Source organism: Phialemonium atrogriseum (genome assembly GCF_030411735.1).
Source record: "Phialemonium atrogriseum strain 8032-3 unplaced genomic scaffold QBC33scaffold_17, whole genome shotgun sequence".
NCBI classification, from domain to species: Eukaryota; Fungi; Ascomycota; class Sordariomycetes; order Cephalothecales; family Cephalothecaceae; genus Phialemonium; species Phialemonium atrogriseum.
In genome coordinates this window covers 249,242-270,336 of record NW_026848154.1, presented here as the reverse complement: position 1 = coordinate 270,336, position 21,095 = coordinate 249,242, and the positions used below count along the sequence as shown (strand labels likewise).

Genomic DNA, 21,095 nt, shown 5'->3' with positions numbered 1-21,095 from the left:
CACGGTATAATTAGATGACGCGAGGGCGGGGGAAGTATTGACCCCCGCATCACCTATCAAACGCGCAGCCATGTGACCAGAAGTGACAAGAACTGACCGATAAGCTCGGGCAAATCCAGGCCCGGCCATACGATGAGACGGGACAGGCTTCGTGTTTTTCCCCCTTTCAAAATGTTACATACATATGTACCTGCTCATGCCGCGTCCAATCACCTCTCCCGGCAAACCCTCACCTGCCGATACGGCATCACCACAACCGGCCCCACCAGCCCGTACGCCTGCCTCGCCGCCGGCCCATAAACACTCGGGTCCACGACCCGCAGCCTGTTAAGCAGCGGCGTCGCGACCTCGATCTCGATCTCGTTGCGCCCCTTCTTAAGCCACTGCCCGACGTCGAACTCGGCGCCCAGCTGGTCCAGTGGCGGCAGCTGCTCCCCGTTAAGGCGCACCCGGAACGAGCCCGTGAAGGTCGGGATGCCGAGGACAGCGCCCGCGTCGGCGGGCCAGTCGGCGCCGAGGTCGAACGCCGTCGCGTAGGTGCCGACGCCCGATGTGTCCTCGAGCTCGGGATAGCTGGTCCACGGCTCGAGGGTGTCGAGGTGCAGCTCGTGGTGGACGTGGACCGTCTCGGTTGAGTAGACGTCGTCGGTCGGCCGCCAGTCGTCCACCGTCAGCGTCCAGTTGCGAAGCTCGACGCGCGGCGGGATTATGCCGATGGTCGACTTGATGGTCTTGCCGGTGCTGAGCTTCGAGGTGTACGTCCCGGAGACGTTGGAGCGGACGTACAGGCCGTGTGCGTCGCGGCCGACTAGCTGGGCTGTGGTCGTCACCGCGTGCACCGGGGCTTTCTCCAGGGGCGCGATCGTGATCATCATTCCTTGGTATGCCTCGAGGTTGATGTGCACCTTGATCTGGCTGTCGGAAAGCTCCTCGTACTGAGCGATCGGCGTCACATCTCCTGTCCAGAGATCCATGAGGAACGGCACTCCGTTGGCGTTTCTCCGCGGGAGGATAACGTCGGTATCGACGGCATAGACCTTTGTCTTGGTGCTGACAGCGTAGGTTGCTGGGGATGCCGCTACAAGGAGGAAGTAGTCTAGGTCGCCGTCGACGCGGTGGTAGCTGATGAGCTGCGACGAGTTGTACTGGACCTCGGGCAAGACCCCCGTCTTCACCACCCCTTCGCCAATATCGTCGCGGCTCGCGACGTTGACGACGTTGGGGAGACTGAGGATCTCGGCGAAGATGGAAGTTATCTCGGAATTGAGGGCGGATTCGCCGTACTAGCATCCTAGTTAGCCTGGCTACCTTGACCCTGCATGTACGATATGGACGCTGATCACTCACCCCGAATGCGGTCACTGTCGACCAATCGCCGACAATGAGGATAGGGAGACCTGCTTTGGCAAATTCCAGTATCTTCTTGGCCGAGGCAAGCTTGGCAACCGGAAGCTTATTTGCGAAAGCATCGCCCTCGAAGGCCAGGAGCTTGTATGCGGGACCATCAGGGGCAAGTCGCTTGTCGCGGACAGTGGCGCTGGGTAGGTCGAGAAGCGACGGTCCAATGATATTCAGACTCCATCCCAGCATGCTGGATGCCATCCAAGAGGTGACAGTCAGTACCTTGTTATGGAACTGGAGATTCACTAAGGAGGGGGGTGGAGAGAGACTCACGTTCCCGAGTCTGCAAACCAGGGGCTGTTATATCCGGCCCCGATATAGCCCTTTTGCTCGAAAAAGGCGACATCATGCTGCGGGATTCCCCGCTGCAGGATATACTGCATCCTCGAGATATAACCCGTGATGTCGGTGGCATGGTTCCACAGCGGGATCCGGGGGCCCCAGGATTCCGAGTAGCCCATGTTGCCGTTGTACGGAGTGAATGCCGCGTTGCCGGGCCATTTCGCGGTCTCGGCGTTTAGGTAGGAGAAGCCGTGAAGTACCTGATGGTTGTTGCCGCTGGTGAAGATGGGGTTCAAAGTCTTGAGCACTACACGACTCCTCGTCAGCGCTCATCATCTCCCAAGCCCGACCTATCCTGCGAGACTTACCAAGTTCCCAGGTGACGGAATATGCCGCCCCGGCGAAGGCGCACGCCTCGTTGGAGATCAGGTTCAGACCCATCATGTTCGCCGCCCCGGCCAGCGAGCGGTAATCCCCCATGTTCTTGAAGCCCAGGCTCTCGCCCTCGGGAATCGAGATCGCCGCCGACGCGGACATGGCATCAGTGGGTAGGCCGTAGACCTGGGCGCGGAACTTCATCCCGAGGGACTTGGACCACGACATCATGTGGTCGGCGTGGTTCTCGATGTACATTTCGCCCAGCGTGTCCCAGAAGTCGTTGATGACACCCCGTGTGACCTCCTCATCGGCAAACTTGTACGCGTTCTTCTGCTTGGCCTGCACCACGGCCGGCAGATAGCGGAACAGGTCGTAGCCCCTCCGCCGCTTGAACTCGCAGCGGAGCCCGGGGGTCCAGAGTGTCTCGTATTCCAGCTCGATGGAGTCCTCGAAGAAGGAGCCGCCGATCCCCTTGAGAACCGACTTGAAGGTTGGCGACAGGATGTTCTGGTCCCAGAAGTCGGTGCTGGCCGTGATGCCCGCCATGGAGAAATGGTCGATGACGGCGCCGTCCTCGGCGTTATGGGGTCCCGCCTCAGCGACTTGTCCGGTACCTCGCATGTGGTATGAGATGATGAGCCATGTGCCCTTGTCCGGCGGAGTAAAGGTGACGTTCCCATTTTCGACCTCACTCGTCAGATCCACCCTGGTGTCCAGGTCCAACACCACGGGGACGGCGGTGGGCGTACTCGCGGCATTCATCCTCCAGGCGTGCACGGCGAGGAGGGTTTTGTTGTTCACTCGATTCCCGGCAGCCTTGGCTGGTTGAGGGATCGGACCGCTGTAGGTGGCCCCGTTCGTCACTACCACCTGTCCGCCCACAACCTCCTTTTCGGCACCCACATCGTCGGGCGTCAGAGTCGGCACGGCCGCAGGGTACGAGGGCCCTAGCGCGAAGTCGATCTGGAAGCCCAAGGGCAGCGAGTGGTCGCTGGCAGCCTGGACGGCCTCAATCCACGGTTCCGTTGCCCATCCGTGGCCGACCGGGTCAATGGCAACCTTGACGCCGCGGTGGACGTCGTTGATCTCGGCGCCACCGAATCCGGCCTGGTACATCTGGTCGACCTCCGCCTTGATCTCGTCAACCTCGACCGCGCCGTGCGGCCACCACCACCGCAGCTTCGGCTTTGCCGACATGGGTGGCTCGGCGAACCCAGCGAGAACGTCGAGCCCCGAGCTGGGGAAGACGCCTTGGAGCCATGTTGACTGCGCGTATTCATCACGAGTTAGAGACCCGGTGGGCTAACGGGAACTTCGGGCGAACTCACCAGAGACATATTTCCCAAGAAGCTATCTGGACAGCGGCGGTTTGGAACTGGACCCTGTCTCTCCCAAGACGACGGCAGATATGAACTCTCCCATGGTACCAAGTCGGGGGCATCATACCCATATATGCTCTAGGGCAGCCACGGGCCAGACTGCGGTCCAGGACCGACCCTGGACTGTATGCCTTGTTCGTGAGACATTACACCGAGATAGGTTTCTATCCAAGCTAGCCTGGATATCTCACTTCCGCTAAAGCAAGTCTGGTCTTCCTGGTAGGGCGCCAGCAAACTTGCGACGTGGGGCCGAAAAATACTAGAAATTTAGGGCCTTCACTTCGCAGTAATAGTTTAGCGATTTCTCTAGGGTCCTCGTATTAACCCCATATAAGACCAACCCCCTCTCCTCTAGACATCTTCGAGCGGAGTCTAAGACACTCTTCATGAGGGGTAGTGTACCAGGGTGCCGCATTTTTTGCAGGCCAAACCTGGGGGCTGCCAGGGGTCAACCCGACTCACACTTTACTGAGAGGTGCCATAGCCGCTGCGGAAGTTCTTCAAGGTTCTTCAACGAGAGCGAGCAGGGAGTCTGATGGTCCATGGGCATAAGAAGTCGAGCAGCGAGGTACATACCATGGGGATCTCCCCAGGTTTCCGTCTCCACGGAAGAAGGAGAACCCCGAAAACGAGCGAGAGGCTAATGCATGTTAAGCAGCGCAGGCGCAAGGAACCTGGAAGGCCTCTTCGGTGCCATGTCCCACCGAAGTAGGTAGTACCCAATGATTCATTCGCGCACAGCCCCTCGGTATTTTTGCCAGAGTTCAACCGAGGGCACCCAATTGAGGATTGACCCCTTGCTTGATTTATTCTTTATTGTTTCATTTTATTTTCTTCGCTGAATTGGATATACTGCACGTTGGTATAGGTGGCAGCACTTACTCAGTACAATGCCCAGGCCCATCTCTAGGTAGGTCTGCTTGGGCGGCCTTGGAGGCATTTCTTTTCTCCTCTGGGGCGGAGCATCGCGCTACAGTTTCCTGCCTGCCATTGGTCAGCTCCCGCCAACGCGCCTCTCGCCCTCGACATCATTCTCCTCCTTTGTCTCCGATCTAATTCCACCAGCGTTGCCGCCGGCAACTCCATTACAATCCTCTCCCTCGCCATCCTGCACCCCGTCTTCTCCCGCCCCCGCCCCCGCCTCCTCCTTCCTCCTCTTCTTCCTCTCCTGCTTCTCCGCCTCTTCGGCCCTCCACGCAACCCCTTTCTTCATGATCAGGAGCAGCACCGGTGAGAACACCACGTACAACAACCCAATCAGCGTAAATGCCCACCCGGACCCCATGGCGTTGATCATGGGCACAATGACGGCACTCGACGCCGCGCCCAACAGACACCTGGTGAGGTTATTGGCCGCAACAGCAGCGCCAGCCCGGCCGGGGTGTATGTCGACGATGAGGACGTTGCTCGTGTTGCTAAACCCAGTCATGCCGGCGCCCATGACAAACAGCAGCACGCACGTAGCCGGCAGCCCGCCGCGCTCCTGCATGACCCAACCCCAGCACACGAGCGCCGCCGCGCTGAGCGCCAGCAGCGGCATGCCGACCTCGAGGCGCGCGCGCTCGATCGGGAACCCGGCCAGGTCCATCTGCCGGCTCTTGTCGACGGCGAGGCCGAGGCGCGCCGCGTGCCGGCGGTAGTTGCGGTTGATGGCCGGGCCCGCGACGAGCGCGGACGCGATCGACCCGCCCGCCAGCGGCAGGTACATGAGCCCGATCTGCAGGTCGTTGAGCCCGTACATGGAGCTGAGCTGCGACGGCATGGCCGTGGCGATGGCGTAGAAGCCCGCGAACGCGACGGCGCTGTAGAAGAGCAGGAGCCCCAGCTCCTTCTGGCAGAGGAGCACGACGGAGCCGAGCACGTCGGGCGCCGCGAGCCGCAGCGTCGGCGCCGCTGAGGCCGTCGAGGTCGTCCGTTTGAGGCCGCCGCTTGCCTCCTCGGCGGCAGCGCGCCGGCGACGCCGCCGGTCGACGAGCATCTGGCGGAAGGTGCGGTAGGCGAGGGGCGGGCGGACGGAGCCGTCGCCGACGATGCGGCGGCAGGTCTCGGGGAAGAAGAAGAGTAGGGCGGCGAGGTTGATGGCCGAGGCGATGGTGAGGAACCAGAAGATGGAGCGCCAGCCGAGGTACTGCGATAGCACGCCGCCCAGGACTGGCCCCAGGCTCGGCGCCAGCACGATGGGGATCACGGTGATGCCGATGTACTGGCCGCGCTCGGCGCTCGTGATGATGTCGGCCACGACGGCCTGGCAGAGGGCCACGGTGGTGCTGGACCCGGCCGACTGTAGGCACCGCACCGCTAGCACGGACGCGTAGTTCTTGCTGAGCGCCAGGCCGATGTTCGCGGCGATGTAGACGACGAAGCAGATGACGAAGGCCGGCCGGCGCCCCGCAGAGTCGGCGAAGCCGCCGATGAACATGGGCGTCACTCCCTGGAAGATCATGTACGTTGTAACTGTCAGGTTGATCTGGGATTGCGTGACATGAAACTCCTTGGCTAGCACGGGCAACGCCGGCAGGTAGATCTGGGCCGTGAGCGGCGAGAAGAAGGCGCTGAGGGCGGCGGCAAGCACGATGAACCTCTTCTCCCAAAGTGTGTAGATGGAGTATTTGGGCGGGTTGTCCGGCTGATCTGGTGAGGCGGCTGGCTCCTCGCTCCGAGGCTCGCCAGTCGAGAGTTCTTCCCCATGGCTAGGATCTTGTTCGTCCGAAGAGGTCCTCTCTGTTTCGGAAACTGGGCTATCTTCCGCAGGGCAATTAGTTGGATCTCCGTGTTGTAGTTCCTTCTTCTCATGGTCAACAGAGGGCCTCATGTCGTGGTGTGGTGTGGTGTGGTTTATGTCATGGATTGTTTGATTGCTTGGAAACCACATGCAGCCAATCTCTCGTCGACGAAGGCCGGGCCATACATAGTATTTATGCCTTGGCCCTCTCGGCCGGGGATAACGTCAGGGCGTTGTAGGGTGTTGTGGGGCACGCCCATTTGCCTCTTCCGAATTTTTGGTGGTGCTTCGGTGCCGAATCGGCACGGGTATGGTCGCACTAGGTTTACTTCCAGCCCCACCAGCAATGCAACAGCGCGATTACGATTGCGCCGGTGCGGGCCGACGCCAAGCTCCGCCGGATCGGCTGCTCCCAGGCCGCCATGGGTGGCCATGCCCAGGCCCGGGCTTCATGGATACGGGAACATGCCTCTCACATTGGCAAACAGCTGTTTGTTACACGCAGACCTGGTAAATTTGCGCACACACGTGACTAGGTAGTCCTCTTCAAGAAGTTAGGTTGGCACGTGCAGAGCGAGCCATTTTCTGGTATCCCCAACCAACAGCCCTGCTAAACCACAATTTGAGAGTTACCTTGCCTTCCATCTCTTCAACGACAGCGCCATGGATTCGCCAGTCATCATCGACCCCGACGGAGACATTTACCTGCGGTTGCAGGTATTTGTTGCTGAAGAAGAGCCAGCAAGCTTACCAGAAAGCTCGCCAGAAGGAAACACGCCAACACCAAGGAGCAAACACCCGCAACCAAGCTCGCAGCGGGTGAGAGTCTCATCGAAGGTGCTATCCCTCGCCTCACCAGTCTTCAGGGCCATGTTTAGCGGCAAATACAAGGAAGCTGTGGCATTGGCCGATGCTAGCGTATCCTTAGTGCGCTATACTCTGGATCTCCCCGAGGATGATGCGGAAGCCACGATACTGCTTTGCAGAATCATGCACTTCAAGACAAACGATGAGGACGATAAACCTACACCGGAGACTCTCCAGCAGCTAGCGGTGCTCGCAGACAAATACCAGTGCGCCCACGTCGTCCAACATCGCGGCGCTCTCTGGGTGAGGGGTATTCTTGAGAAGGAGCATGATCTGGCCATCGATGATCTCTGTAGCCTCCTGATCTTTGCATACGCCATGGATCTCCACGACGAGCTTCATCTTATCGCGTTCAAGCTTGTCATGTCTCACCAAGGACGCTTCTCATCCGGTTCCTCTCAGACAGCTATACTGTCTACGCACCCACTCCTATCCCATGATTTGCTAGGTAAGCATTAATAATCGGGATTCGCTTGTAATTCAGCCATGCTAACTCTACAAAGGGGCACTAGACGCATTGAGGTCCAAGATCTGTCAAGAGCTGTACGAGGCGTTAATGGCACCCCTGACCATGCCGTGGAAAACACTCGCATCGCAGTGCTATTGCGCAGCTAAGGCCGTCGGCAGGTACCTCAACCTTCTCCGCCAAGCCTCCATCTTCCCACAAGACTCGCAATTCTCCAACCAGATCCTTCTCTCCATCATATCCAAGGCAGGAGCTCTACCAAGCGTTTCTGCTATAGCCCATCGATGCGACAAACGTCACTGCAGATGCTCCTTCGATCTCAACGTAGATCTGACAGCCGGGGCTATTAAGAAGGCTAGGTCTATACGTGGAGGGAGTGATAGATATAACCTCTGCCTCAACGGCATCAACTCGGGGGGTTCGAACAAAAGGCAGCACAACTAGGTAATCGTCCCCTAGTAGACAGGTAGGTACCTACAATTAGCCATCACCGTCCTGCTAAACGAGCAAAAAATACTTCAATTCCTGTTTCCAGTTGCTAACAGCTCCACAGCCAAGCAGATGAGCCAAATCAAAATCAGGCGTATCGACGAGATCACAAAGGCGATTGATAGTCCCCAAGGCCCGCTGGTGGAGAAGGAACCCGATTATGGCAGAGTGCAAAAGAGCTTGTGGAAAATAGCAGAGGCGGTGGCGTCTGTGATGAATGATGAAGCAACATGGCCAAACCCATTCCTTTCTTCTTCCGATACGTAGTCTGAATAGAAATCCAGACTGCCATAAACCAAGCAATCCCTCCAAAATTAGCCCATGAAGACAGTTGTTTCCACCACCATGGGGACAGTGCCTGTGATCAAAGCGAAGCTTGGCCGCGCCAATACCACTCTGCTAGCAGCAGTGGGGTTTCTCTCAGAGGAGGGACATCTCCACAGGTGGCCACTACCCAAGATCAACAGACAGAGCAACCAAGGGACCAAGTTTTGAGACGGCACAGGGACCGGATTAGTAAAGCGCACAATGGAATTAACCATGGGATTACATGGCAACCAAACGCAAGCAGCTACTAATACAAAACAACGCAACAGATATAGGGCTGTTGCCTCTCGTTGCTAGTCATAAATCACAGCCATCATTTCACAATAATTGTCACTAGAATTACGAAGCAGAAAGAGAAGTATGGATGTTGGGAAGGTTTGGTGTATCTTTGTTTTGGTGGAGACTATGGTTGTTCATCGTTTGCCCTGTTCCTCCCTTCGTCAAGCTGGACTGGAGATGTGCTTGATGTATACACCGACGGACGACGTATTGTCCCGAGCAGCAGGCTGGGCCAGGTGTGGTGGTGGTGCTGGTGGTGGTGGTGGTGGTATCAGCGGCGGCGGTCTTGAGGGAGGTGATGTTGGCGGTGTTGGTGGTGGTTGTGGTGGTGGTGTCGGCGTCGTCGGCGTTGTTGGCGTTGTTGGCATCGTCGGCAGCAGCGTCGTCGGCGGTGTTGGTGGTGGTTGTCGTCGGCGGCGGTGTCGTCGGCGGCGGGGTCGGCGAGTTGGGTTGCGGTTGACAAGAATTATGGCTGGACCTGCGTTGATGTGGATTCCATTGAGGTAGATGACGGTGGGTGAGACGGAGGAGGCGGGGACCCATTCTGCTCGGGGTAATCATGGCACCGGTTAATGGTAAAGGTGCGATTGTGCTGCCTTATCCATTAACCAGGGTACCAGCGCCCAATCGAGCTCAATCTGTCCACCAGAGAAGCCCCCGTGGCTGCCGGCCATATGATTCCGGAGGGCGTCGTTCCTCGGGAACTCCATGCTGAAGATTCTGTACGTAAAGTGAGCTCTCTGCCCAAGTAGCGCCCTCTAGAACAGTCACCTACGACGAATCTCGAGGCCAATGGCCAGCCTATGTCGCCCAAAGGGCATGAGTTGTGTCGCCCAAAGGGCAGTGTCGCCCAAAGGGCAGAAGGTGAATCGACCAAAGGGCAGGAGGAGTGTCGCCCAAAGGGCAGTAGACATCTAGAGAGGCACTAGATATTAGCTTTGTGAACACCGAGGAGAAATTCCAGGCCAGCTTGAACTCTTGTAGACACTTTGAAGAGACAACAGGATTCTTTCCAACCACAGGAAAGGAATATGAAAAGTTGATACATACCGGTCATGATTCTTGCTGGACAGGCGGCGGTGCAAATTTAGTCATTCGACCACAGGTCATGTCTTGCACCTGCTTGCTGTGGTATAGGTGGAAGCAGATCAAACCATGCCGATGATGGGTGGGCCTTTTTAACGTCTTGCCCAGGACAAGTCTCAAGACTAGATTTCTAGGATGAAGAGGAGAAGAAAAGTTGTCAACAGCAGCTACGGCAGCCTCTATATATATATGTATCCCAACTTGCAATTCACTTCCCAAAGCTGGATCGCAGGGCTAGCCTAATGAACTGAGGCCATACTTCTTCACTTGATTAAGCCCACTTCACTGAGGTGGCCTTCGAACGGGCCGATTGTATCAGGGTTGTGAATGGGAAACATACCTAGGACTCACTAATTAGGTAGGGATTCAATGCCAGACCTATTACGCTATCTTAATTGTTTATGCGTCTTGTTACCTTTGCTTGGTACCTACTTGAATTTGGAGATAGTGAATAACGATGTTTGCCCACATGCTCAAAATATGCTCACACCATTCAGTGAACTCTCCTACAATGATAGTGTTGTAAAGATTTCATAAGATAGGTGTAATATAACCCCAATCTGGTCGTCTCCCGGTCGCTATGTAAAACAAAAGAACCCAAACCATCGAGTTTCTGGGGGGAACAGCTAACTCGATAACGCCTCAAGATGCTGACCACTGCCTTCAATTTTCCTGCTGACACGGCACTGAGGCTTCTGGTAGCGGCGCAAAAGACCGTTGCAAAGGGGACAGTTGTCGAACCTCAATCTTCAACTCAAAACTCCGCCTCCCAAAGAACTCCACCGACTTAAATCGTAAGGCAACCTCAATGGACCCCGGCCGGAGGCTCAAAACCAGCCCTCTCCCCGACACCTCTAGTCCATCCTCGGGGTCATCGTAGCTCAGGACTGACAGAATATCTTCCTTCCACTTAGCTGGCGAGGCTTGCCATCCCTTCCACCCTATGATGTGAGACCACAGCTCCGGCTTCTCGCTGTAACGGTCCATCGGGTCGAATCCCACGCCCCAGATGATCACAAAGTCGTCTCCGCGACTGCCCATCCAGATTAGGCCACAGACATAAGCATGATTTCCACTGAGCGACACGCTGGCATTGACGCTCGACGCGGTGACGTCGCTGCGGTACGGGAAGCGGTCGCCCACTAGGGCTGGGAAGGTGTCCTTGATGCGGTAGTCATCGCGCGTCATGTCGGCAACCCGTACGCTCAGCTCCGGAGACGAGGGTGTGTATCTTCTCGGCCTGTCTCCCAGAACTATGCGTTCGACCGTGAAGGCGCCGACCGAGATAAAACCTGGATCGTGATCAGCACCAGCTCACTTCCAGGAACAGTGGGGGGAACCTGATTAGGAAACCTTTATAGGCGGCTCGGTGCGAGAATGCCGTGGCCGCCAGCTCATTCGCTCTCGATCCTGGATCGACCAGAAAGCACGGGGCGGACAGGTAGTAGAAGGGAGTGTGGCTGGGGGGTTGATCCGTCTCCCGCCTGGGAATGAGAATGCACGCGAGTCGAGAGAGGTAGCTGTCGGCCATGTATGTGTTAAAGATGGCTAGTCGTCTGCCAGGAGTCGGTAATCCGGACTCACCCCCGCCGAAGACGGTGCTCGTCACAGTCGCCACCACCAGGTCGACTTCAAGACCATCGGGCGTGATGGACATCCTGGAGCCAGCCAGCGGACCATCAGCGGCCAGCGGACCATCAGCGGCCAGCCTGACGTTCGAGCAGTGGACAAAGTCTTCGGGGCTGTTGGCGAGGTACTGGTAGACGTCCAAGTGCAGGTGCGGCCCGTACTCGAGGTCGCGCCGCAGGTCGAAGCAGAGGATGGACTGGTCCTTGGAGTGGGCGATGATGGCCTCCTGCAGGCGCCGGAAGGCGCGCGCCCCCTCGCCATAGAGCAGTGGCATGTGGACGTCGAAGATGCCCATCAGGCAGTAGGCCATATCCTCGAGGCGGCTGGTGACGCGTTTGGCCGCCCATGACATGCGCGCCGCCACGCTAACGCTCGCCAGGAAACCTCGGAGGGGCGTGTCGCAGCAATCGCGACACGCAAGCAATCGCTTTCCAAAATGCAAGTAGTGGTCCTCGCAGGGCAGCTGCTTCTTCCGCACGAATGCCTGTTCGTCGATCTTGGTGATGCCGCTGAGCAGGCCGACCATGGAGGTGCGGTTGCCGATGCGCTGCCAGGTCTTGTCGTAAAAGACGACGGTCTCGGGGGCCATGAGCTCCTGGAGGGTCCAGCCGCGCGTGAACCACCGACTCCTCTCGACGCCCCGCTCGCCGTCCTGGGCCGCGACGTCGGCGAGGTAGGCGTAGCAGACCTGCGACCACTCGTACCAGGTGAACATGGAGTTGATTGCCTCGGAGAGCTCGGCGCTGCTGCTCTTGTCGATGCAGCAGGTGTCGATCCAGATGTAGTCGTGGCCGTCTTGCCGGGCGGTTGCGCAGCTGTCCCGGACCTTGGCGTATCCCTTCTTGGTCGTCGGGATGGCCTGGGGTCCGGCCTTGACGTCTTCGTACAGTATTTCCTCATCGTCCCACGTGTGCGACAGGATGGCATACGGAGGGGCGGCATCGACGCCGGCAAACGACTCCAGATGGAGATCGTCCGTCCTGAGGAGCCTCATCGCTGCAATGGTGGTCAGAGCTGGTGATGTTGGGTGCAGATCTGGGTCGGAGCCTCACAAGAAAGAGAGCTTCTGCTGCGCCTCGGGTGGCTGCCCCTGCCACGCCCCACTTTCGGCTGCCTCAGGCTGGGCACGGGACGGTGATACTGGCTTGGAAAGATCCAATAGAAGCGGCCTCCTCGAATGAAGTGGGAGATTAGGTGATTTACACCTATGATATTCCCTGCAGGCTATTATTGCCAACGAGAGTGCGCGGCACTTGGACAGCGAAGATGGAGGAAGAATCTAGCTTGGCCTGCCGTCCACTCACGGCGAGATGCGACGGTTCAGTTCAGATCATGATTTCTTATTACTTCCTACCTACCTAGGAACCGAGGCACATCTAATGTCCAGGCCAGCTTCGAAAGCACGTCGATTTCTAGTGCCACATGCACCCCGCAAGATGTGTTATTCTGTCTCGCCCACTTAAACGCTTGCATTATTTGACTATGGGAACACTCTTTCAACCATTTAGAGTCTGCTGAACGACCATGAGTATAGAGGACAGTCCCAAAGGCTCCAACTCTTCGCCTGGTGGTGTGGCCTATGTTCGCCACCTGCGTCCCCTCCACTGCAGGAGCATAGTAGGTATAACAGCGGTTCCTACCAGGATCCCCGTCGGGATACCCGCGCTCCGAGCCAAACCTACGTGCTCCAGCATCTGCGGGAACCTGATCACAGCAAGTAAGCGACAGCTCCACGTGAGACCTTGACACGAATGTCACTTACCAAAACGGTCCGATAAAGCCCCATATCTGGCGGACAAAGGTGATGAACACCCCAACTCCCGCCGATTCCGCAGGATAGCAGTCCACGGCATAGGTGATCATGACCGTAGTCACAATCTGATTCCCCGCAGCCGCGATCGCCGCCCCGACGATCGGCGTGACGTTCCAGTGCTCGCCAGCCCTCTCCGTCTGGACCAGGAAGACCACCACGCCGCATATGGTCAGGGCGTGCCCGACGTAGCTGAGCCAGAGGCGGTACTCGGGCTCCGGAGACTTTCCCAGCCGGCGCCGCTGCCACATCCACTTGTCGGAGAGGCGGCCGCCGACCTGCTCTCCCAGGACGGTGCCGATGATCAGCCCGATGTTCTGCAGTCCGACCTGTTGGGTGTTGAAGCCGAACTTCTCGGGGAAGAGCTGCGGGATCTCGATGGCGATCATTACGCTGCCCCATAGGAAAATCATCGAGTACGCTGCCGCGGGGACTGCGGCGCAGGGGCGTGTGACGAAGAAAAGGGGCTGGATGAAGTCCACGAGCTTCAATGGAGTCGGATCGATTCGGCGGAAATACAACAATCGTGATAGAAAAGATGTCTTGTTGCTGTCGTTGCGTTGTCCACCGGGCACGTAGCGCGACTCGGGTCCGAGGAAGAAGTAGAGCACGAATTGCACCCCGTTCGTCTATGAGGGAGGGAGGTTAGGCTCAGCACACGAGGGTTTTCCACTGGGGGTTTTCTCTGCCTACAATAGCAAGGGTCCAATAGATCCATCGGTAGCCGACCCTCAAGGCAACAAAGCCGAAGATGAATGGTGCAACTGGGACGCCGAGGGTGACCATGGTTGCCCAAATGCCCATATACCGCGCCCGCTCTTTCTTGAAGAAGGTTTCCGAGACAACGCCGCTTCCGATCGAGGCTGCCGGGGAGATAAAGAACGCAGTAAGGGCTCGGCAGAGACAGGCGGTAGCGTATGAATGGCTCGCCGCGCAGCCGATGTTGCAGACGAGGCTGCAGATCAGCGAGAGCAAGAAAACGGGCCGCCGTCCATAGACGTGCGAGATGGGGCGCCAGAACAGAGGGGCTCCCCCTAGGACGGCGATGACAAGCGACGTCAGGTAGGTTGCCTTCTGGACGGTAATTCCCAAGTCGAGGGCGATATCGACGAATGCTGACTGGATTGCGGCTGCCGTGAAGGTGGCCATCATGGCGTGGAAGGAAACAAGCATCAGGTTGACTAGTTTCTGCAGATCACCAGATTAGGAGGTTCCCCTTTCTCAAGTCCCGGCCTTGAGCGACAGTAATTACCTTTCGTTTGGGCCAATTTAGCGGATCGGCGTCGTCCATGGCTGGGATCGGGTCAAGATCCACGGTGCCATGGCGCTGGAGGAGGAATTCGCGGTGCTCATTCGAAAGGGCATCACCCTCGGACTGCTGAGTCATTAGCAAAGCTCGATGGATTTGTGTTGCTGTGTGGTTGTGAGGTTCTTGGTGGGTTAGGCCTATAAATGTTGGACTGACACTATATTCGACATTCTGGTCTTCTTCTTTGGACATGGCGGCCTTGCTCTCGGTGCGTGCTTGTGGTTTCTATGCTGAATTGATACTGTAGCTCTTCATCTAGACTTCCATGGGCAGTGGGCACTCTCGACTTTTGAATCCAACTTCTCCAGGTCTCCCCCACACGGAGCTTGCCATTTGTCTCCGCATTCCCCGGATTTTGAGCCCACTCGAGATTCGTGATCCCCCCCCCATTCTGACAAGGCCAATCGGACGCGGGTAATCCGGCGTTGTCGTCGTAGGCACTCTGATCAGCATACCCCATGTTTATCAATGCCCCTGTGACAGGTCTTGGCGCTGATTGTCTAGAGAGTTACTGACTGAATCTGGCAGCCTGCAGGTGCCAATATTTTGAGAGATCTACGGCGAATTGGGTGCTGTAGGTCGGTGGGACTTCCTTCGGGTGTAAACCAGATTTCAAATTGCCTCAGAATTGGTAAGGTAGATCATGATGTCCCATCAAGCATGATTTTTTGAACACGGCGAAATTACCTTAGGAAGAACCTTGTACTTTTTCTTTGTCCTCTGGCTTGCAGCACAAAGCAGAAGTCGGGGGATGTCTTGGTGGTCTAGACCCAGTAGATTTGGTAGCCCTATTTACACCTCTCAATATCCTTCGTTTATACTTTATGCTCTTTAGATACGTGGGCAGCCCGTGTGTCACCTAGCCCAACAAAATAGGAAACTGCTCCTTCAGATGTGCAACTATCGCATCTGGTCCTTGATTGACTTGTAAACCTTGAGGGATCGCATGTGTTTTGATACCAGGGAGGATTGATCTTGCTTTCTCCTGCATTTCCGAGCTCTCCGCCGGAGTCCACATGGAAGCACAGCACTGAGCATGGTCAATAAGTGGCTCTTAAATAGCCGCAGTCAATTGATGATACCAGGACAGACGACTAACAAGAATATCAGGGCGCAGTTCTGTGAGCATTGGTTCGAGCTCATCCTTAGCTATAATTATATCAATACCTCGTTAGACTCCAGGTGCAGTAATCAAATAAACACAGTGGCTTACTTACATGTGCAGTTTCCAACATGTTCAATAATGTAGCGATCTTGAAGATCATTAACCACGCGACCGATTAGGACCTTTGCCCTTGCAGGCGCGTTGTTCACCGTCAGTAGCCTATAAGGCCCAGTGGGACCTTCTGAATCAGTAGGAGCCATCGTTATTGTTTCTCTGAATGCTGCGCCGACGTCGAAGGCTGGTAATGCAAGTGGAAAGAGTGACATCTTTTCTGGGTTTATTCCAAGATAAGCACCTCCGATGCCGCCCTCTCGAGTCGATCGTGGGCTCCACGTTTGGGTATCCAATATGCCGACCCGCGTGCCGCAGTCTCGGGCGCCGGAAAGAACACCATAGGGCGAGGGGCGGCGGGTCTCGGGTATCCTCACGTTGATTGGTCACAGTCTCCAAAAGCGCGGGAGACTCTATGGTGATTGGCCGGAGCTGCCATGCGAGTTCCGGTTTGGAAGCGCTAGGGGCCGCGCAATTTTCGGCGGGGACGGCGGAGCAAGCACCCCGAGTATCGGCGAAACAATAACACGACGGTTGAGTATCTTAAATCCATAGTCCCACGCTAATTACTACATATGCTTGTCATCGTCGAGTCCGAGAGTAGCAGGGACAGATACAGACAGCTAATCAGGAACCCTCGCGTGCATTCTTCCTTGATTGACGAGGACGGTCTGAAGAGCTGATTCGAACCCATGGCCATGCACGACGACCAGGAGAGGTCCGGCTCCGGCCCGACCAACATGCGCATCGCCATTGTGGGTGCAGGTATGAGTTTCCCCCCTGAACGTGCTAGACGCTGTCCGGAGACAATGGCTCACGTTTCCCACAGGAATGGGCGGCTTGGCCTGCGCGTTGGCGCTGGCCAAGAAAGGCTTCACAGACATACAAGTCTTTGAGATGGCTTCCGATCTTGGATTCGTCGGAGCAGGCATCCAGCTTGCGCCCAACCTGGTCCGTATTCTCTCGCGTCTAGGCTGCTGGGAGAGCATAGAGGCCGAGGCGACCGATGTGCTAGAAGCTAGCATTCGAGGTATGAATTCCTAGTCATGCCGCATGCCATTGAACTTCGAATGAGGGACGCTCCTAACGCGAAAATTGAGAAAGATGGCGCGTCGAACCGCGAACTAACGCACGTGCACATGCCCGACATCCGCAAGCGATATGGTTACCCCCACTGCACCGGGCACCGCGCGTCTCTCGCCGCCGGTCTCTACGAGGCAGCCAAGAAGGAGCCATCGATCCGGTGGAACTTTGGGTGCACCGTCGAGGGCATAGACCAGTACACCCCCGCAGTAACCTTCACAGTGAAGCCCCGCGATGGCAGCGCTCCCCGGCAGGTTGAATGCGACGTCCTCCTCGCGGCCGACGGCGTCAAGTCCAACGTCCGGGCCCACGTGCTCGCCGAGCTGGGCGTTCCCGCGGTCGTCGAAGACACGGGTCAAGCCGCCTACCGCATCACCCTGCCGCGCTCGGCGATGGCCTCTGACCCGGAGATGCTCGCCTTGATCGACAGCAACCAGGTGACGCGGTGGATCGGGTCGCGGCGCCACTGGATCGCCTACCCGGTGGCCAGCAAGACCATCTACAACATGTCGTCGACGCAGCCCGACACGCACTTCGCCGCCGCGCCCTCGGCGACCTACACGACCAAGGGCTCCAAGGCCGCCATGGCCGACGTCTTCGCCGACTTCTGCCCGCTCGTGCACCGCCTGATGGACCTCGTGCCCGACGGCGAGGTGTGCGAGTGGAAGCTGCGCGTCCACGCGCCGCTGCCGACGTGGGTGCGGTCCACCGTCGCCCTCGTGGGCGACGCCTGCCACCCGACGCTGCCGCACCTGAACCAGGGCGCCGCCATGGCCGTCGAGGACGCGGCCGTCCTCGCCGAGGTGCTGGCCAGGGCGCCGGACGCGACGCAGGGGTCGGTCAACAGGTGTCTCAGGGTGTACGAGCTGCTTCGCAAGGAGCGGACCACGACCCTTGTCGATCTCGCGGCCGAGTCTGGGCGCACGCTGCATCTGGGGGAGGGGAGGGCCAAGGAGGAGAGGGATAGGCAGTTTGCGGAGGCGAGGGCGAGCGGGAAGAAGGCGGTGCCGGATAAGTGGGCTTCGCCTGATGTCCAGGAGATGATTTATTCACATGACTGCATGAAAGTGGCTGCGGAGAAGTTTGATGAGCTGTATAGAAGTCTGGCTTAGATCTTAAATGAGCAGATATGTCTATGACCCTCGTGTCGTCCACAATATCTCAATCATCCTGTAATTATTTCCCAAACGCTTCCTGCCTATAAATTCAGCATCTTCTCATCTTAACGCCCTTAGATAGCACTATTGGTACATAAAACCCCCTACATCGAGATTGTTGATCTGGTGTTCCACACCGAACCCACCAGCACTCAAGAAATCATTGTCGCCGAGCTGGCAAAAGAGATCATCGACGGAGGTCATAGTGAAGTCTGGGAAGCTATCCCGGAGGAATGACTCATTCGGCAAGAGACTTTGTTGTAGATCGTGAAAGATTTCTGATCCAACAGACCCAGCTATGCTGTTCTGCCTCCTTGTGTTGGACGCTGTAGTGTGGTGTAAACTGCGTCAGCACGACAATACTGAGTGATTATTCGACGAGCTCCACGGGTAAGCACGTAAAAGGAGTAATAATAGCCTACCAATTACTCTCGAAAGCTGAATATACCGAGTCAGGCAACGGTGGGCTTTGAAACTCATTATGCTGGAACCTCCAATAGATTTCAGAGTCTCGAGGCCTTCGAGCAGCAAGGATTCTGCCTCGGAGCTTGTGAGGCCAAGAGCCGATGGCATCGTTGCCGAGAGTATAGAGGTCATCCATAAGGCAAATAGGTGCAAGCACATCGTGAAAGCTATGATACCAAAATGGTGAGAACTCTGGCATAGAACAGGACGGTGCTGTTGGGGAAAACATACCTGTAAAATTGCACACCCACCATACCGCGTTGCGTTTGAAGAAAGGTCTGTCGTGTTGTAAGATGCCGCGGATGATTCGCTGGAACTCTTTAAGTGCCTGCAGATCGCTCTTTAGGACAGACGCAGAGGCGTCTTGTAATATCCCAACCGCGGCACCGTCGGCCGCAGGGTCTACGGCTCGTTCCAAGACGGCTATCAGCACAGGGCCACTCGCTAGCATGACAGTCTTGTAGTAGTAAATAGACAGAAGTAACATATATCGCTCGGTGTGGAATTTCGAGGCACACCATGTATTCAGGTCGGATTTCTGACTCAGAATGCCGAAAGGACTGATGCCGTCGCGCCATTGCCCCAGTCGTGATAGGAGCTCTATGGTTTTTGCAATCAGATCTCCCGGTGCCAAGTCGGATGGCGAGCCAATGTTACAGCCGTAGATGGAATCTATAGAAATTCCCATGATCTCGTGTAACGATCTAGACATTGTTAATGGCGTCGGGCGCTTCAGAGTTAGGGCTAACGGGGGTGCCTACATGAGGTGGCGGAAGCAAACCAAGTTCTCCATAGAGGACGGCATTGTGACAGTCCTCGTATGATGCATCAGGACCAGACTGTCTGCAATCTCGGTTCGAACGTGTTGTAGTGGAATCAGACATGGTCGACCCAAGGCAGCACTCAGAATCCTATTCCAAATCAGCATCGAAGGCATGACAGGCTTTGCCCTCGAATGATTTACCTGTCTTGGTTCACTACAGCCAACCAGACTTTTGCACGGAGCTCCTTTTCCAGCGTGCCAAGACCCTCATAAGAAGACGGGGAATGAAGTCCAAGCTGGTATGAAGTCTTGACTGCGAGGGAATGTGACGTGAAGCTAGCCATCGCCCGTTGGCTATTTTGCTGGAAGCTTCCTAAGAGAAGCAATGCTTGGACTGTGTTCCATCAGCGTCTATCGACGTCGTTTGTCCAAGAGATACATCCGTATAGATCCGGCATTACTCACCCGTCTCTAGATTCGAATTGCACACTGTTTGCTCGTCTGCTAAAAGCAATGCCAGGGCCCGGTGGTAGAAAGGCTCTGCCGGGCCAGCATCGGTTGTAGATAATGCGTGAGCGAAGACAATATTAAGCAACGCCTGAACAGATCGCGAACGTAGCCTGCCGTTGTCGGGCCGCGCCCGCGCCCCCGTCGTATCCACCTCCCTCAACAGAGCGGATTCATTGACGTATGGTAACACAGCACCAACCGTGTCCGAGAATCTCGTTATCCACTGGATAGAAGCTAGGGGCCCGGGTAACATATCCTGGTTTTCTTGCGTAGTTGGATGGTGGTCCAGGTCCGAGGACGTCTGTGGCACGGGCGTCCGACCGGGACCTTCGTTGATCGGGGTTTGTCTTTCACTCTCATGAGAGAGAAGCGCGCCACGATGCCCGGAGTTTGCAATGGCATGTGTCAATGACCGAAACAATGCATGGTTGGAACTCGGGCCTAAGATGTTTAGTTACCCTTGGTCCTCGGATGGTAACATGTGACGGGAAGCTTGCAACTTACCAAAGTAGCCGATATCAGCTGCCGGCCTCTGATCAAAGGCACCAGTGGCTATGATGTCTATGGCCGATTCGGTATTCGTGCTGTGGCTTCCAGCGTCCGAAACGCCACCATTGCTCATCTGAGCAGGTGATGTTTTCTCCTTTGGCCCGTGACCGCCGAAGGTGACGTTTGAATCCATCGTCTGCCCAGTGGTCGTGGAGACAGCAGCCAGCTGCGCCTCGAGCTCATTGACCCTGTTCTTCAGTGCCCAGCGAGCCCTGTACTCTAGGCACTTAGTTATCATGTTTCATGTCTGAAAAGGGGGCGTGCGAGTTGGAGCTGGACTGACTTTCGTTCTTCCTGGCGCTCCATTCTCTTATCCCGAACGTTTTGTGAGTAAATGCATTCGATATTCTGCCTTGCGCAGCGGCCACAGGCAGGCCTGTTGCTATCGCACTGTTCTGGTTAGTAAAATAGGCCATGAACCAGGGACACCGCCATCCACAATGGCGATCAGTAGCTAGCTAGTTAGCTTACTTTCGACTTCGTCTGGCGGCAAGTGTTGCAGGCTACAGCGGCTCTATCCCGCTTGGTTAGTGGACGACTGGTGCATTCCATTGCGCAATCATCCATTAATCGGAAGACTAGGAACAGACGATAGCGAAATCATAACAGTCTGCCCGCCGGTGTGCCGATGTTGGGATGTTTGGGTGGCGAAGATTAGAAGGCCTCGTGGAAACAGAAACAGGATAGAAAATGTATGTGGCCCTCGCTCCTTCCTGGCACTTGTTGCGCTATATTATAGCGCCATCTTAGCGCAGTGCGGGGTAATGTGCACTCGGATCCGCTGCTCGGAGAGAATGACGAATGGAGGAAGGGCATCCATACTTGTCGCCCCCGTGCATATTACTTTGGGAACCCTTTTGGGAAAACTTAGAAGCGAGTAGGCTTCCTCGAGACAATAGGAGCATGGAAGGACTTAAGGCCGCATGAC

At 56.5% G+C, this 21,095-nt stretch overlaps 8 protein-coding genes across 8 annotated transcripts; 2 read left to right on the top strand and 6 right to left on the bottom strand.

Annotated features, from left to right (window-relative positions):
* Positions 1–209: 209 nt before the first annotated feature.
* QBC33DRAFT_579215 (uncharacterized protein) lies at positions 210–3,398 on the bottom strand (the record flags this gene model as incomplete). The annotated part of the gene is made up of 6 exons (XM_060431121.1): positions 210–410; positions 450–1,283; positions 1,348–1,591; positions 1,675–1,990; positions 2,052–3,327; positions 3,390–3,398. The coding sequence occupies 6 exons, from the start codon at positions 3,396–3,398 to the stop codon at positions 210–212; spliced, it is 2,880 nt and encodes a 959-aa protein (XP_060282108.1).
* Positions 3,399–4,234: 836 nt separating this feature from the next.
* QBC33DRAFT_494441 (MFS general substrate transporter) lies at positions 4,235–6,403 on the bottom strand. The gene has a single exon (XM_060425526.1). It carries the CDS (start codon positions 6,310–6,312, stop codon positions 4,435–4,437), a length of 1,878 nt encoding a protein of 625 aa, XP_060282107.1. The 5' UTR covers positions 6,313–6,403; the 3' UTR covers positions 4,235–4,434.
* A 136-nt stretch (positions 6,404–6,539) lies between these two features.
* On the top strand, positions 6,540–8,284 carry QBC33DRAFT_620813 (uncharacterized protein). Its single transcript, XM_060432773.1, has 3 exons — positions 6,540–7,477; positions 7,533–7,961; positions 8,049–8,284. Exons 1-2 carry the CDS (start codon positions 6,826–6,828, stop codon positions 7,937–7,939), a joined length of 1,059 nt encoding a protein of 352 aa, XP_060282106.1. The 5' UTR covers positions 6,540–6,825; the 3' UTR covers positions 7,940–7,961; positions 8,049–8,284.
* A 1,794-nt stretch (positions 8,285–10,078) lies between these two features.
* QBC33DRAFT_542815 (heterokaryon incompatibility protein-domain-containing protein) lies at positions 10,079–12,331 on the bottom strand. The gene is made up of 2 exons (XM_060428311.1): positions 11,030–12,331; positions 10,079–10,968 (listed from the first exon to the last, which is right to left on the bottom strand). The coding sequence occupies exons 1-2, from the start codon at positions 12,297–12,299 to the stop codon at positions 10,340–10,342; spliced, it is 1,899 nt and encodes a 632-aa protein (XP_060282105.1). The 5' UTR covers positions 12,300–12,331; the 3' UTR covers positions 10,079–10,339.
* Positions 12,332–12,882: 551 nt separating this feature from the next.
* On the bottom strand, positions 12,883–14,610 carry QBC33DRAFT_494435 (mfs transporter; the record flags this gene model as incomplete). Its single annotated transcript, XM_060425525.1, has 4 exons — positions 14,368–14,610; positions 13,809–14,303; positions 13,068–13,744; positions 12,883–13,009 (listed from the first exon to the last, which is right to left on the bottom strand). Exons 1-4 carry the CDS (start codon positions 14,500–14,502, stop codon positions 12,883–12,885), a joined length of 1,434 nt encoding a protein of 477 aa, XP_060282104.1. The 5' UTR covers positions 14,503–14,610.
* A 611-nt stretch (positions 14,611–15,221) lies between these two features.
* On the bottom strand, positions 15,222–15,830 carry QBC33DRAFT_542812 (uncharacterized protein). Its single transcript, XM_060428310.1, has 3 exons — positions 15,642–15,830; positions 15,524–15,573; positions 15,222–15,454 (listed from the first exon to the last, which is right to left on the bottom strand). The coding sequence occupies exons 1-3, from the start codon at positions 15,787–15,789 to the stop codon at positions 15,284–15,286; spliced, it is 369 nt and encodes a 122-aa protein (XP_060282103.1). The 5' UTR covers positions 15,790–15,830; the 3' UTR covers positions 15,222–15,283.
* Positions 15,831–16,153: 323 nt separating this feature from the next.
* Positions 16,154–17,994, top strand: QBC33DRAFT_542811 (uncharacterized protein). Its single transcript, XM_060428309.1, has 3 exons — positions 16,154–16,405; positions 16,470–16,670; positions 16,745–17,994. The coding sequence occupies exons 1-3, from the start codon at positions 16,333–16,335 to the stop codon at positions 17,833–17,835; spliced, it is 1,365 nt and encodes a 454-aa protein (XP_060282102.1). The 5' UTR covers positions 16,154–16,332; the 3' UTR covers positions 17,836–17,994.
* On the bottom strand, positions 17,813–20,860 carry QBC33DRAFT_542806 (C6 transcription factor). Its single transcript, XM_060428308.1, has 9 exons — positions 20,639–20,860; positions 20,451–20,557; positions 20,123–20,379; positions 19,574–20,059; positions 19,310–19,502; positions 19,107–19,256; positions 18,577–19,049; positions 18,303–18,512; positions 17,813–18,206 (listed from the first exon to the last, which is right to left on the bottom strand). The coding sequence occupies exons 1-9, from the start codon at positions 20,732–20,734 to the stop codon at positions 17,965–17,967; spliced, it is 2,214 nt and encodes a 737-aa protein (XP_060282101.1). The 5' UTR covers positions 20,735–20,860; the 3' UTR covers positions 17,813–17,964.
* Between the last annotated feature and the right edge of the window lie 235 nt (positions 20,861–21,095).